This window comes from Malania oleifera, chromosome 7 (genome assembly GCF_029873635.1).
Source record: "Malania oleifera isolate guangnan ecotype guangnan chromosome 7, ASM2987363v1, whole genome shotgun sequence".
Classification (NCBI taxonomy): Eukaryota; Viridiplantae; Streptophyta; class Magnoliopsida; order Santalales; family Ximeniaceae; genus Malania; species Malania oleifera.
The window spans coordinates 43,734,487-43,746,772 of NC_080423.1; the positions used below are offsets into that span (position 1 = coordinate 43,734,487).

The 12,286-nt window shown below is 33.8% G+C and overlaps 1 protein-coding gene across 1 annotated transcript; it reads left to right on the plus strand.

Moving 5' to 3' along the window:
* Positions 1-593: 593 nt before the first annotated feature.
* LOC131160294 (uncharacterized) lies at positions 594-11,938 on the plus strand. The gene is made up of 4 exons (XM_058115779.1): positions 594-706; positions 7,795-8,098; positions 8,295-8,411; positions 8,503-11,938. Exons 2-4 carry the CDS (start codon positions 7,796-7,798, stop codon positions 11,266-11,268), a joined length of 3,186 nt encoding a protein of 1,061 aa, XP_057971762.1. The 5' UTR covers positions 594-706; position 7,795; the 3' UTR covers positions 11,269-11,938.
* The last annotated feature ends 348 nt before the right edge of the window (positions 11,939-12,286 follow it).

A 12,286-nucleotide genomic window follows, 5' to 3' on the forward strand; every position in this document is an offset into this window, starting at 1 on the left:
TTCAGGGATATTAAATTCTTACTCACTATCTCCTCTCAAGTTATTTTAGATTTATCTACAACCAAAAACATAAAAGAAAATTATTGGGAAGAGAAGAAAATCACGAGAACAAAATTGTTAAAGAGCATACACAAACATTTAGCCATGATAGAGGAGAGAAGTATACGTGTGAAAAAGTAATTTTTAAAATTGACAATTTTAAAAAATTGTTACTTGCTATAAAAATTAATTGAATAACTATTATTATGTAGGCCATGGAATTTAAAAATCTTTTTTAAAAAAGAAAAACATAAAAAAAATTTATTGTAAAAGGAACAAAATTAAATTTGTGAATTCATTACCATTTATTTTTCTTAGTTTCTAAAAACATTATAAAATTTTATTTTTAGAAATATTTAATATAAAGAAAAAATAATAAAAAATAGATATATTTTTTTCTTTTCTTGTCAAACAAAATTTTAATTGAAAGGAAGCCTTACAAATATTTCAATTTTAAAATTAATCTAATTTTGAAATTCTAAAAATGCTCGTGATCTAAAATGGCATATACGTGGCTATATACATAAACAACGGAGGGTGGTCGATTTTGAAGCATAGGTGCGGCAGAGCGCGTGAAACTATTTTCTTCACACCGCCATTTTCATCTTTTCATCCTTCTGTCGGCTTTGCTCTTCCTGCGTCTCTGGCTCTGCGTGCGCCTGTGGATGTACGTATATGCCGATGATATATATATATATACACACACACACACACACACACACACACGCACACACACACATATTTATTTACTTATTATTTATTTGTCTTGATTTCATGCTAATTGAATCCTCTTGAGGATGATTGTTCATTGATTTATGTTCTCTTCTTAAAAGTATTTATTCATTTAGACCTGGACTTTATATGCGATACGTTGTATTCTTTCTGATTCTCTCTCTTTCTAGCTTTCTCTCTCTTTTTTTTCTCCCTAGGGTTTTTTTTGTTTGTTGTTTTTGTTGTTTTTATGCCGATTTATGTTTGCGGAGTCTGTATTGGAATAGATTATTATGAAGAGATCCACCATTTCGTAATTCTCGTGAATTCTGTTTTCAATTTTAGCTTAATGAGACTTGGATTCTTTATTCTTCTTTTTTAAAATTTGTTTTGCTTTGCATATATTACTTTTTGTTTGGTGTCTCGTTAGAGAGTATTTGCCATGAATTTAGGCTTCGTTGTAAAGGTTTTCCAGAAAACAATTTTTGAAATTATTTTTTTATATTTGCGCCTGTGGATGTACGCATATGTCGATGATATATATATGTACACACGCACACACATATATTTACTTATTATTTATTTGTCTTGATTTTATGCTAATTGAATCCTCTTCATTGTATAACATAAGGGGTTTGCTTGGTATCATTTCTGTTTCTTATTTCTGATTTGGATCTTGTGCACTGAAGAAACAATATTTATTTAGGTTGCTTCTAGTGTCGGTATTTAGTTGTTTTTCAAAAAATTGAAACCAGTTTTTATGATTTTTAGTTGTTTGGCAACCAGAATACTCTATTTACAGTACATAATTTTTTAATTAAAATTAAGTTAAATTAAATGACCGGCCATGTAAATTTAAAATATAACTAAAATAAAAATATCCATAAACTTTCAAAAAATTATAAAAGAAATAATAAAATCCATTAAAGTAATATTTTTACTATTTTTATATTGTCATGTACAAAAAAATTGTAATTTAAAATATAATAATTAAGTAAAATAATTATAATAATTTATATAATTATTATAGTATTTTTAATTTGTATTTTTATATTTTATATTTTTTATTTGATTCAAGGACAAAAATGAACATTTGTTCAATCAAGTTTTTAGTTTGTTTTAGCCTTAGAAATATTTACCAAATAGGTTGTTGGTTTTAAAGTTTTAGTTTTTGATTTTTAGTTTCCATTTCTGTTTTCTTTTCATAACTTTTGATAGTGATACCAATAACCCCTAAGCTTTCAAATTACAGCATTATAATCATAAAATGTGTAATTTGAAAAAACAATATATGAGCTACTTGAACAAGATATAAACTAGACAAGAGAAGAAGTTTGAACTTGAACAATATATAGAAGAAATATCATTAGTGCTTATGCTCCTCAAGTTGGCTTAGTAGAAAATCTTAAGAGACAATTTTGGGAAGATATGGATAGTATTATACAAGGCATACCAAGGACTGAGAAAATATTTATAGGAGGAGATCTGAATGGACACATTGGAAGAGATAATCAAAATTATGAGAGGATACATAGAAGATATGGATATGGAGGCAAAAATGAGTTTAGGGAGATGATCTTAGACTTTGCTATGTCATATGATTTTAGTATAATGAATAATTGCTTTAAGAAGAGAGAAGAACACTTAATAACCTTTAAAAGTGGACAAAATCAAACTCAAATATATATATATATATATTTTTTTATAACTAGGAGGGTCATTTATCATGCAAGGATTGTAAAGTTATTCCAGGTGAAAGCCTAACCACACAACATAGAGTCTTAGTGTTAGATATATGTATTAAAAAAAGGAAGAAAAATGATAAAATAAACCAATGTAAGAGAACTAGATGGTGGAACTTAAAAGGAGAAAATATAATAAAATTTAAAAATAAAATGATCAAAGATGGGGATTGGACCTTAGAGGATGAGATAAATACAAATACTCTTTGGAATAGATTAGCTAGCTCTATTAAAAAGATAGCAAAAGAGATTTTAGGTGAATCAAGTGAAAGATTCTCGAATAGCAAAGAGAGTTGGTGGTGGGATAAAGATCTACAAAAAATCATAAAGACAAAAAGAATTTGGTATAAAATGTGGCAAAAAAAGTAGAAACAGAGATAACTTTGAAAAATATAAGGAGGTAAGAAAAGATGTAAAAAGGGCCGTTAGTGAAGTTAAATATAGATCATTTAATAGTTTGTATGATAGATTAGGTACAAAACAAGGGGAAAGAGATATATTTAAACTTGCTAAAGTTAGAGAAAGGAAGAGCAGAGATTTAGGAAATGTAAAATGTATAAAAAGTGAGGATGATATTGTCTTGGTTAAGGACGAAGATATTAAAGAAAGATGGCAAAGTTACTTTAGTAAGTTGTTAAACGAAAACCAAATAGAAGCTTAAACTTAGAATTGTCAAATGAGGAAAAAACTAAAAATATAAGATTTATTCGTAAAATTAGAGTTAATGAAGTTTAGTTTGCACTAAAAAAAATAAAAAATGGGAAAGTTATGGGACCAGATAACATCCCAATTGAAATTTGGAAATGCTTGGGTGATAATGGAATTATATGGTTAACTAATTTATTTAATGCAATTGTAAAAATTAAGAAAATGTCAGATGAATGGAGGAAAAACACTTTAATACCTATATATAAAAATAAAGGAGATATTCAAAATTATAATGACTATCGTGGAATTAAACTTATGAGTCGTACGATGAAACTATGGGAAAGTGTAGTTGAGCAAAGATTAAGGTTAGAAACGAAGATCTCAGAAAATCAATTTGGTTTTATGCCTAGTTGATCTACCACAGAAGCTATTTATCTTTTAAGAAGATTAATGGAAAAATTTAGGGAAAAGAAGAGGGACTTGCATATGATATTTATTGACCTTAAGAAAGCATATGATAGGATACCTAGGGAAGTTCTATGGTGGGTTCTAAAAAAAAAAAGAGTGTATGTTGTAGGTATACCGATATCATTAAGGATATGTACGATGGAGTAATGACTAGTTTAAGGACTATAGATGGAGAAACTAGAGAATTTCCAATTACCATAGGTGTACATCAAGGATTTGCTTTGAGTCCTTATCATTTTGCTTTAGTGATGGACCAATTGACTAGGAGTATTCAAAAGGAAATTCCATGGTGTATGTTGTTTGCAGATGATATTGTATTAATTGACGAAATTAGAGACAAAGTAGAGGTTGAGTTAGAATTATGGAGAGAAGTTTTGAAATCTAGAGGCTTTAGGATAAGTAGAAATAAAATAGAATATATGAAATGTAATTTTAGTAATGATAGGAGGAATATTTGAGACAAAGTTAAACTTGATGATGAAGAAATAAATACCACTTGTAGATTTCGATACCTTGGATCTATTATGCAAGCTGAAGGAGAAATTGAAGATGATGTAATGCATAGAGTTAAAGCAGGTTGGGTAAAATGGAGAAGTGCTTCAAATGTGCTATGTGATCGTAGAATACCCTTAAAATTGAAAGGGAAGTTTTATAGGATTGCTATAAGACCAGCTATGCTATATGAATTGGAATGTTGGGCGAAGAAAAAACATAATATCCAAAAAGTAAAAGTTGCCGAGATGAGAATGCTTAGATGGATGAGTGGTATAACATTGAAAGATAAATTAAGGAATGAACATATTCGTGGTAAGTTAGGTGTAGCTCCTATAGAAGACAAGATAAGGGAGGGACGACTCAGATGGTATGGACACTTGCAACGTCGGCCTTATAGTGCACTTGTGAGGAAGAGTGATTAGTTACTGTGGGGGGCAGTAGAAGGGGTAGGGGTAGATCTAAAATAACTTGGGAGGAGATAGTGAGTAAGAATTTAATATTCTTGAATCTATCAAAAGAAATTGTCCATGATCGCATAAATTGATGGAAAATGATTTATATAGCCGACTCCACCATAGTAGTTAAAAGCGCTCCTGAGGTGTGCTTAGGCACAAGGCGTAGTGAAGTGAAGAGGCTTGTGCCTCAAACTAGGTGAGGCGAGGCGACTTGCAAGAGGCGATGCTAGGTGAGACGAGGCGCACTGGGGTGATAGGCATAGTGAGTCGCGCCTTGTGAATTTTTAGTCATTTAAAGGAGAGAAATAGCCACAGCCAGACCCGTAGCCTTCATTCGACTCAAACGAACATAGCCTTAGCCCCTTTAGCCCTTCGAAGCCCTTCGTGAGTTCGTCTTGCACATTCGAACGAGCATGAGCTTTCGCGATCCTTCGAACCAGCAGCGTGAGCTCGTCTGCGAGCCTTGGAACCAGTCGGAAGCCTTCGCGACTTCGTCTTCGAGCTTCGAACCATGATCGTGAGTTCGTCTTCGACATTTTGAAGAAGCACGACCCTTTGCGACTTCGTTTCGAACCAGCAGGAGCCCGCGCGAGTTATTCTGCCTGCCTTCGAACCTTTGTAAGTCTTCTTTTTCTTCTTCTTCTTGCGTCCTGCTTCTTCTGCTGCTTGCGTCCTGCTGCCTGCTGCTTCTCTTCTTCTTCCTCTTCCTGCTGCCTGCTTGCTGCGTGCTGCTGCCTGCTGCTTCTCTTCTTCTTCTTCTTCTTCTTTATATGTAAGCTTATAAATTAAATATTTTCTTTAATTAATGTAAGTTTATAAATTATAACTAATACATAATATTTATTTATTTTTACTGAAATTTAGCTGCTGTTTTTTAATTTGTAATATTAAGTTTAATTAATGTAAGTTTATAAATTATAACTAATACATAATATGTATTCTTTTTATTGAAATTTAGTTACTCTTTTTCTTCTTCTTCTTTATATGTAATTACTAATTAAATATTTGGTTTAATTAATGTAAGTTTATAAATTATAACTAATACATAATATTTATTCTTTTTACTGAAATTTAGCTATTGTTCTTTAATTTGTAATACTTAGTTTAATTAATGTAAGTTTATAAATTATAACTAATACATAATATTTATTCTTTTGATTGAAATTTAGCTACTATTTTTTGATTTGTACTCTTTTCTTTTGATGTTGAACTATGTTGAATTGTTGATGCTTTTGGGCTTCGTACTAGCAATTTTTTTAAATTTTCAATTTTGTAATTCAATGTTTTTGGCATTTTAAATTATAATATTACTAGATATTCATATGTTCATATATCAATTACCCCAAATAGACATTTTACACCATTTTAATAATTGTGTGCCTCACCTTCATGAGGCGCGTGCCTTTGCCTCGCGCCTAGCGCTTCTGCTTTATAGACCCTTTGCGCCTCGGCTCGCCTTGCGCCTTAAACAGTTCAGAGTGAGTTGAGGATATGAGGGTTAGATTGACAACGAGGTCGAGACATTGGATTAAGTGATTGACCATACAAATGTGAATCTAGTAAAGAGAACAGTATTTGTTTATTGTCTTCATTAATTTTTTTTTTTTGAGGATATTTAAGGACTCAATTATTGGAGAAAATTGGGTTTTGTCCCAACTTGGTGGAGGATATGCTGATCATTTCAGTTTAAAGCTTTGGCAGGAGTAAAGATCAGTCATATGGAGATGTTGGCTATATGCTTAATTCTGAGGTATTTGGATGGAAAGGAACACTCACATTAAGGGGAAGACAACTCCTAGGTTTTTGGTTTGGGATTGGGTTCAATATTTGGCTTTTTTGTGCTTTGTGGCTGCAGGTTGTTTTGAGGGGATGTGTTCTGGAGATGCTGTCATTGGTTGGCTGTTTTATATTGACTGTTATCTTTTTCTTTCTTTCTTTCCTTTTTTCCCCTGATTTTCTTAGGAGGATACCTTATTCTGCTTCATACATTCTTTCTTCCTTAGTAATATTTCTTCTTTTTCTATAAAAGAATGTTTTACTCAATAGTGAAAAGAACAAGATTTGTAAACATATCTGGATAATACATAACAGATACAAATACACTCTATAGCAACCAAGTGAGGCTTCTTTAATTACTGCTAAGAAGATGGAGGAATGAATGAGGAAGTCCAAAGTCCTCTAGGACATAACATATGATTTTGTAAGGCTACATTATGTTAGGGTTTTATATCATCACTTTTATTTACTTGCCCCGTGTCAGAGTTGGTAATATTGTCTGCAACATATTGTTGTATTAGCAAAATTGGCATATGTAGTTTTTACTTGTACATAAACTTTATTAAAAAGCAGTGACTATCACTCATCAGATATATATATATATATATATATTTTTTGTTATTGTTGCAGAGTTGTGGTAAACAAACAGGTAGCAACAATGCCATTATCTGCATTCTAAGTTTTCAATTTCCATTTTTGGTTTTTAGTTTTTTTTTTTCTTTTAATTTCTTTTAAAGTGACACCAAACACCCCCTTAGTTTTAGTTTGTTGTTTTATCTCTTGGTTAATTCCCAAAGTAGAGTTTTCATGGAAATTTTAAATTGAAGTTGTTCCCATTTTTTAAAGTTTCAGTTCTTGGAAACATATGACACCCCATATTTGGTTGTTCTTTCACTAAATGAGCTCTTAGATGTTAGAAAGATGATTAGATGATAGCAGATGAGTAAAATAATGTTAGCATAGCATTATCATGTTTCTTATGGTTAATATAGGGTTTGTATTTCTACTTAATAATCTAGATATAGTAGAAATTGATTAGAAAAATTCAACTTAGAATTTTTATCTAAAAAAATGGTGTGCTTGTAAGCTGGCTGACATTAATCAAGGATCAATGTGCTGGTAAATGTAGAGCTATTAGGTAATCAAGGGATTCAAAATTTAGAATGTTGTGGCCCTGCAAGAATTTCATATTCATTTTAGATTACAAAAAGACTTATTTTTGCTTTATTGTATATTTTTTAGCAAAATGGAACATTAGCTTGATTTTTATTGATTTTATATTTTTGTATCAAACTTATTTAAACTCAAAGTTTGAAATTTATGATGATATGTGAATCTTTAACTTCTAGTGTCAGGAAAATCACAGTTCTTCGAAAATGAAGCAACTTCTGATTTTCTTTACCAATTAATGGCCCATCATATTTTCTGGCTGTTGTTATCTTCATTATTGAATCTGTTAGCATGTCTGAAAGGGAGTTGATGGAGCTTGATGAGGAGGAGAACGATTTTGTGGGGAAAGTTCCTGAATTCGGTGCAATCTTCATGTCTAACACCGCTACAAAGAGAGAGTGTTTTAGGCGAAAAATTTTTGGCCTTCCATCTTCTCAAGCTTGCTTTGTGAAGCAGGTTAAAGCTGGAATGGTTTTGTTTCTATTTGAATTTGAGAAGAGACAGCTTTATGGTGTGTTTCAGGCATGCTCTGACGGTGCCATAAATATTGTACCCCATGCATACAGATCATCTGGCAAACAATTTCCTGCACAGGTATTGATTGTTATATTTATGTTTCTTTGTCATTATTCCTCAGGTGGCTGCCTTCTTCCTTTCTCGCCGTTTACATTTATCTTGTAAATTTAAGTACTCAGATGGCATTGTCGAGTTCTGTTATTGTGGAATTGCACTGGGATTTTCGTTAGAAGTTATTTACCTTCTCCCTCTCTTTCTCTCTCAAATTGTGCAGGTTCAATTTTCCACAATTTGGTACTGTAATCCCCTTCCTGAAAATGAATTCCGTGCTGTTATTGAAGATAACTACTACGCGTCAAATAAATTTAACTTTGGTCTTTCTAAATATCAGGTCTTCTTATTCCTTATTCAGTTGTCTTCATTATCATGAAAGTTTGCTTCTTAGTATGTCCTTATCTGTATCTATTTTGTCTAATTTGTAGGTTCATAAGCTTTTGTCATTATTTAGATCGAGGAAATTAGAAGATGAACGACCACAGATACAACTTACCAGAAATAGTGTTACAAAATCGGTTGGGAACTCTTTGGATAAAGGCAGAAGGAGAGATGATGATAGCATGCTTTTAATGAGCAATACGGTAAAAAATGAACATAATTTGAATATTGAGCCTGGGACAGTCATCTCTGGTGGAAAGTCTGGGAACTCGTGGAGGAAAATAAGAAGCATAGCTGATTATGGCAGGTTTTCAGAAAGAGACCGTGTAAAAAATGAGCATAATGTGGATTATGACCATGGGTTCGCCATACCAATTTATCCAGGGAACTCCTTGGATGACGTAAGAAGAGCAGCTAATGATGGAGAATTTGCAACAAGTGAGAGGGTAGGAAATCAATCTTACCCAGATAGCAATTGTCAGGTTATCTCTACTGAGTGCTGTGGGAACTTCTGGGGTGACTTGAGAAGAGCAACTGATGACGGCAGGCTTTCCACTAGCGATGAAGTAGGAAGTGGGCATAACAGGTACAGTGATTGTGTTCGTGGGACCCAAATTCAGTACTGTTTGGACAGAGGAATAAGAGTAGCTGATGTTGGCAGGCTTGCCATCAGAAATGGTGTAGGAAACATTCAGAATGTAGATAATGATCTTGGCCCCATTCCATCAACTGAGTACCTTAGAGATTCTATAGTTAAGGAGAAAAGAGTAGTGGGTGGTTATGGCAGTTTTGTAACAAAGGAGAGCGCAATGAAAGAGCATAATTTGCACGGTGATCTTGAGTCGGTTGTATTGACTGAGGACCTTGAGGACTTTGGAGTCGAAACAAGAATGATGTCTGATGATGATTCCAGGTTTGTAACCAGTAATAGCATAAGAACTAATGCAGACAATGATTGCAGGCCAGTCAGCTCAACTGAGTGCTCTGGGTCGTATCACCAAAATATAAATCCTTTAGGGTGTTATGGAAAACCAATTCAAGATATGGATAATATTTCAGTTCTGGATAAACTTCGACCATCTTCTGCATTGCACTCCTCAACGAAGCCACAGATTCCTAGCCTTTCTTATTTTACCTATCATAAAGATGCAGTTATTAAGAGGACTGACCATTATGATCCTGAAGCATCTAGTCATAATTTCAGATGCTCTCCACCATTTGGGGATAATCATGGTTATAATTTAGCACATCAATGTGTTCCTTATAATGGAAAATCTGCAGATAATTCTTTCCCTCAATCTAAATTCCATCATGATGTTGCACTAGAATGTGCAACTCACTATAGTTATGCTGGTAATCCCCTCCCTCCATTTGAAAACCAATTGTTTCCTTCTCATTTGGAGCCTAATGCTATCAGCAAATGCCTTGATGTGCCTTCTGACCCTTGGAATTATGCTTCATTGCCTGCCCCCAGCCATCAGAAGCATTCCTACCCTAAAGGAGCCATTCCTTCCTCAAGTCCTGGATCTTGCAAAAACAGGGAAGTAGAAACCTTTGATATTGGAGGTTACAAAGATGTGTCCTTTTCAGAGTCATCATGTCCTGTCACTATTTTGGACAACCAAAATTATTCAAGGAAAGCCATGTCCTGTTCTTTGGGGCTAAGCAAGAAATCTTCCTTTATGGTTGATCATGGTTACCCTTCAGCATCAGAAGCCAAATTTGAGCATAAAAGACAATTCAGTGAAACTTTTAGGGTTGAGAGTAAGTGCGATTTGCAGGGTTGTGCTTGTTCTTTACAGTCCAGAAGCCTATACTGCAATGAACACAAGTCACCCGGTCATGATGTTGAAAGCATGCATTCTAATCATTTAAAGAGCAGAACTAGTGTTTTTTCCCGCTTGACTTCAGCTCCAAAACTAAACATACAAGAAAATGATTCCCATATAGGTGATGGAGATGGAGAATATGATATGGATGTAGAGGACATCATGAAAATGTTGGATAGGAATCATCTTTGTTGGACAAAGGCAAGAAACTATAAACATTTAATTCAGAAACACAATAATGTTGAAAACTGGAGGATTAAGAAACAGACCTTTCATTCTCATAAGGAGAGGGACTGCTCAGAAATGTTGGTGATAAAGCAAAATGCTGATGTGACTGAAGAAGTGTATGGCAACCATATGGCTGAAGGGACACCGCTATTGGATTTCAAGCGTCGGAGTGAATTGCTGAAAAATATGGACAAAAATAAGACAAAAGGTTGTTGTGAGACTGCAGACAGCGAGAACAAGATGCTTGGACACCACAAAAGGAGAAGACTGGTTAGGCCAAACTTTAGTAGTAATGAGTCAGGTTTTAGTATTTATGAGTCATTTCAGGACAAAGGCATTGTTGGTGACCTTGCTTTAAATCTACATCAGTCATCTAATGACAGTTGCTTTAGCAAAGAGAACACCGAAAGTCATAAGGCTGTAGCTAGAAGCCATGGAAATGAGGACAATTCATCTCAGAATGTTGCATTACATAGTGTAATGGGCTCCTCTGATTATCAAGGCAGTCCCACTGACAAGGGGAGAGGTACAAAACACACAGAAAAGAATGGTGAAAGTGGTGAGGTGTCACTTAGAAGCGAATGTGAAGATGGTACAAAACTATCTGAAGATATTGGTGCCAAAAATGCTTCCTTGTTCATTCTGCACAAAGACAAAGGTTGTAATTCTCAGGAAGGCTCGACTGTTGAGGATTTAAATGTGGATGAATTATGTCAAAATCGTTCTGGCATTATTGCTGCAGTCTCCAATGTGTAGGAGTCTTCTCATGAACCAAGTGAGAGAGTGGGGGAAAGTGCTCAAATGGTATCTAGCATTATCAATAGCAGGGGAGGCAGCGGAAAGGAACCATTTCAAATTATTGAACATGAAAATGCTGCTTAGATGCAATATGGCTGAAGGCAATGGATTAGGCACTCAAAACTAGAACCTGAATGGGTACCTGAACACGTAGAGCTGGTAAATCTTTGTAAGCCTGGTGAGACTGGGCATCTAACAGGTCTAAGCTCTGGTACAGAGATTAAGCTTGTTTGAAAAGGAAGAATAACCACGAGAGAGAGATTTAAGAAAAGTTGGATACAGAGAAGTTTTTGTTGCATGGAAATGGAACCAAGGCCATGAAATTGATTTTCATCGAAATGCGGAAAACAGTATTCTCTATAATTGCAAGCTAGTGCAATGAAGAGCTGGCTGGGAATGTTTTCGCACATCAAAGGATTTCTCATCCAGGATAGCTGACAATGAGCTTAATATTTTGGTCTTCACATGTTGCTGCTTTTACTTGCTTGGGAAATTGCACCCTTACTCTATTTTTGCTTATAATGAATGCAACTTCCATGTCTTCTTGCCAACGGGTTGGGTGTGGTATGTTGGCTGTGGCCACTGCTTTGAGTTGAGTTTGAAGTTTTTAGCTTTTTGGAGTTGTCAAGGCTTGTTGTGCTTATTAATATTTTCAATAGTAATTTTAAATAGTAATTTTGAAATCTATGACTGTATAAAATTATCAAAATAATTTTTAATGAAAAATTTAAATGCCCACAATTCTCTTTTGAATTTTTTATTGCTAATATTTGTTCTTTTTTAATGTAATGTACAAAATTTGTTTCTAATGCTTATAACCCTGGGTTTGATGTGTTATACAATAAATAATCACCAACGAGAAATTATAGCCGATGTCTCTCCTTCAACGTCTTTAATGGCAATTGTCAATACAGTAGTGCAATATAACATGGGATTGTGACATTACAGACTTCTGTTGCTAAGCATTTTTCTTATC

Coding starts and splice junctions, on each gene's coding strand:
- LOC131160294 (XM_058115779.1), top strand. CDS start 7,796: ATGTCTGAAAGGGAGTTGATGGAGCTTGATGAGGAGGAGAACGATTTT. Junction 8,099..8,294: donor GCAAACAATTTCCTGCACAG/GTATTGATTGTT, acceptor CAAATTGTGCAG/GTTCAATTTTCCACAATTTG. Junction 8,412..8,502: donor TTGGTCTTTCTAAATATCAG/GTCTTCTTATTC, acceptor TCTAATTTGTAG/GTTCATAAGCTTTTGTCATT.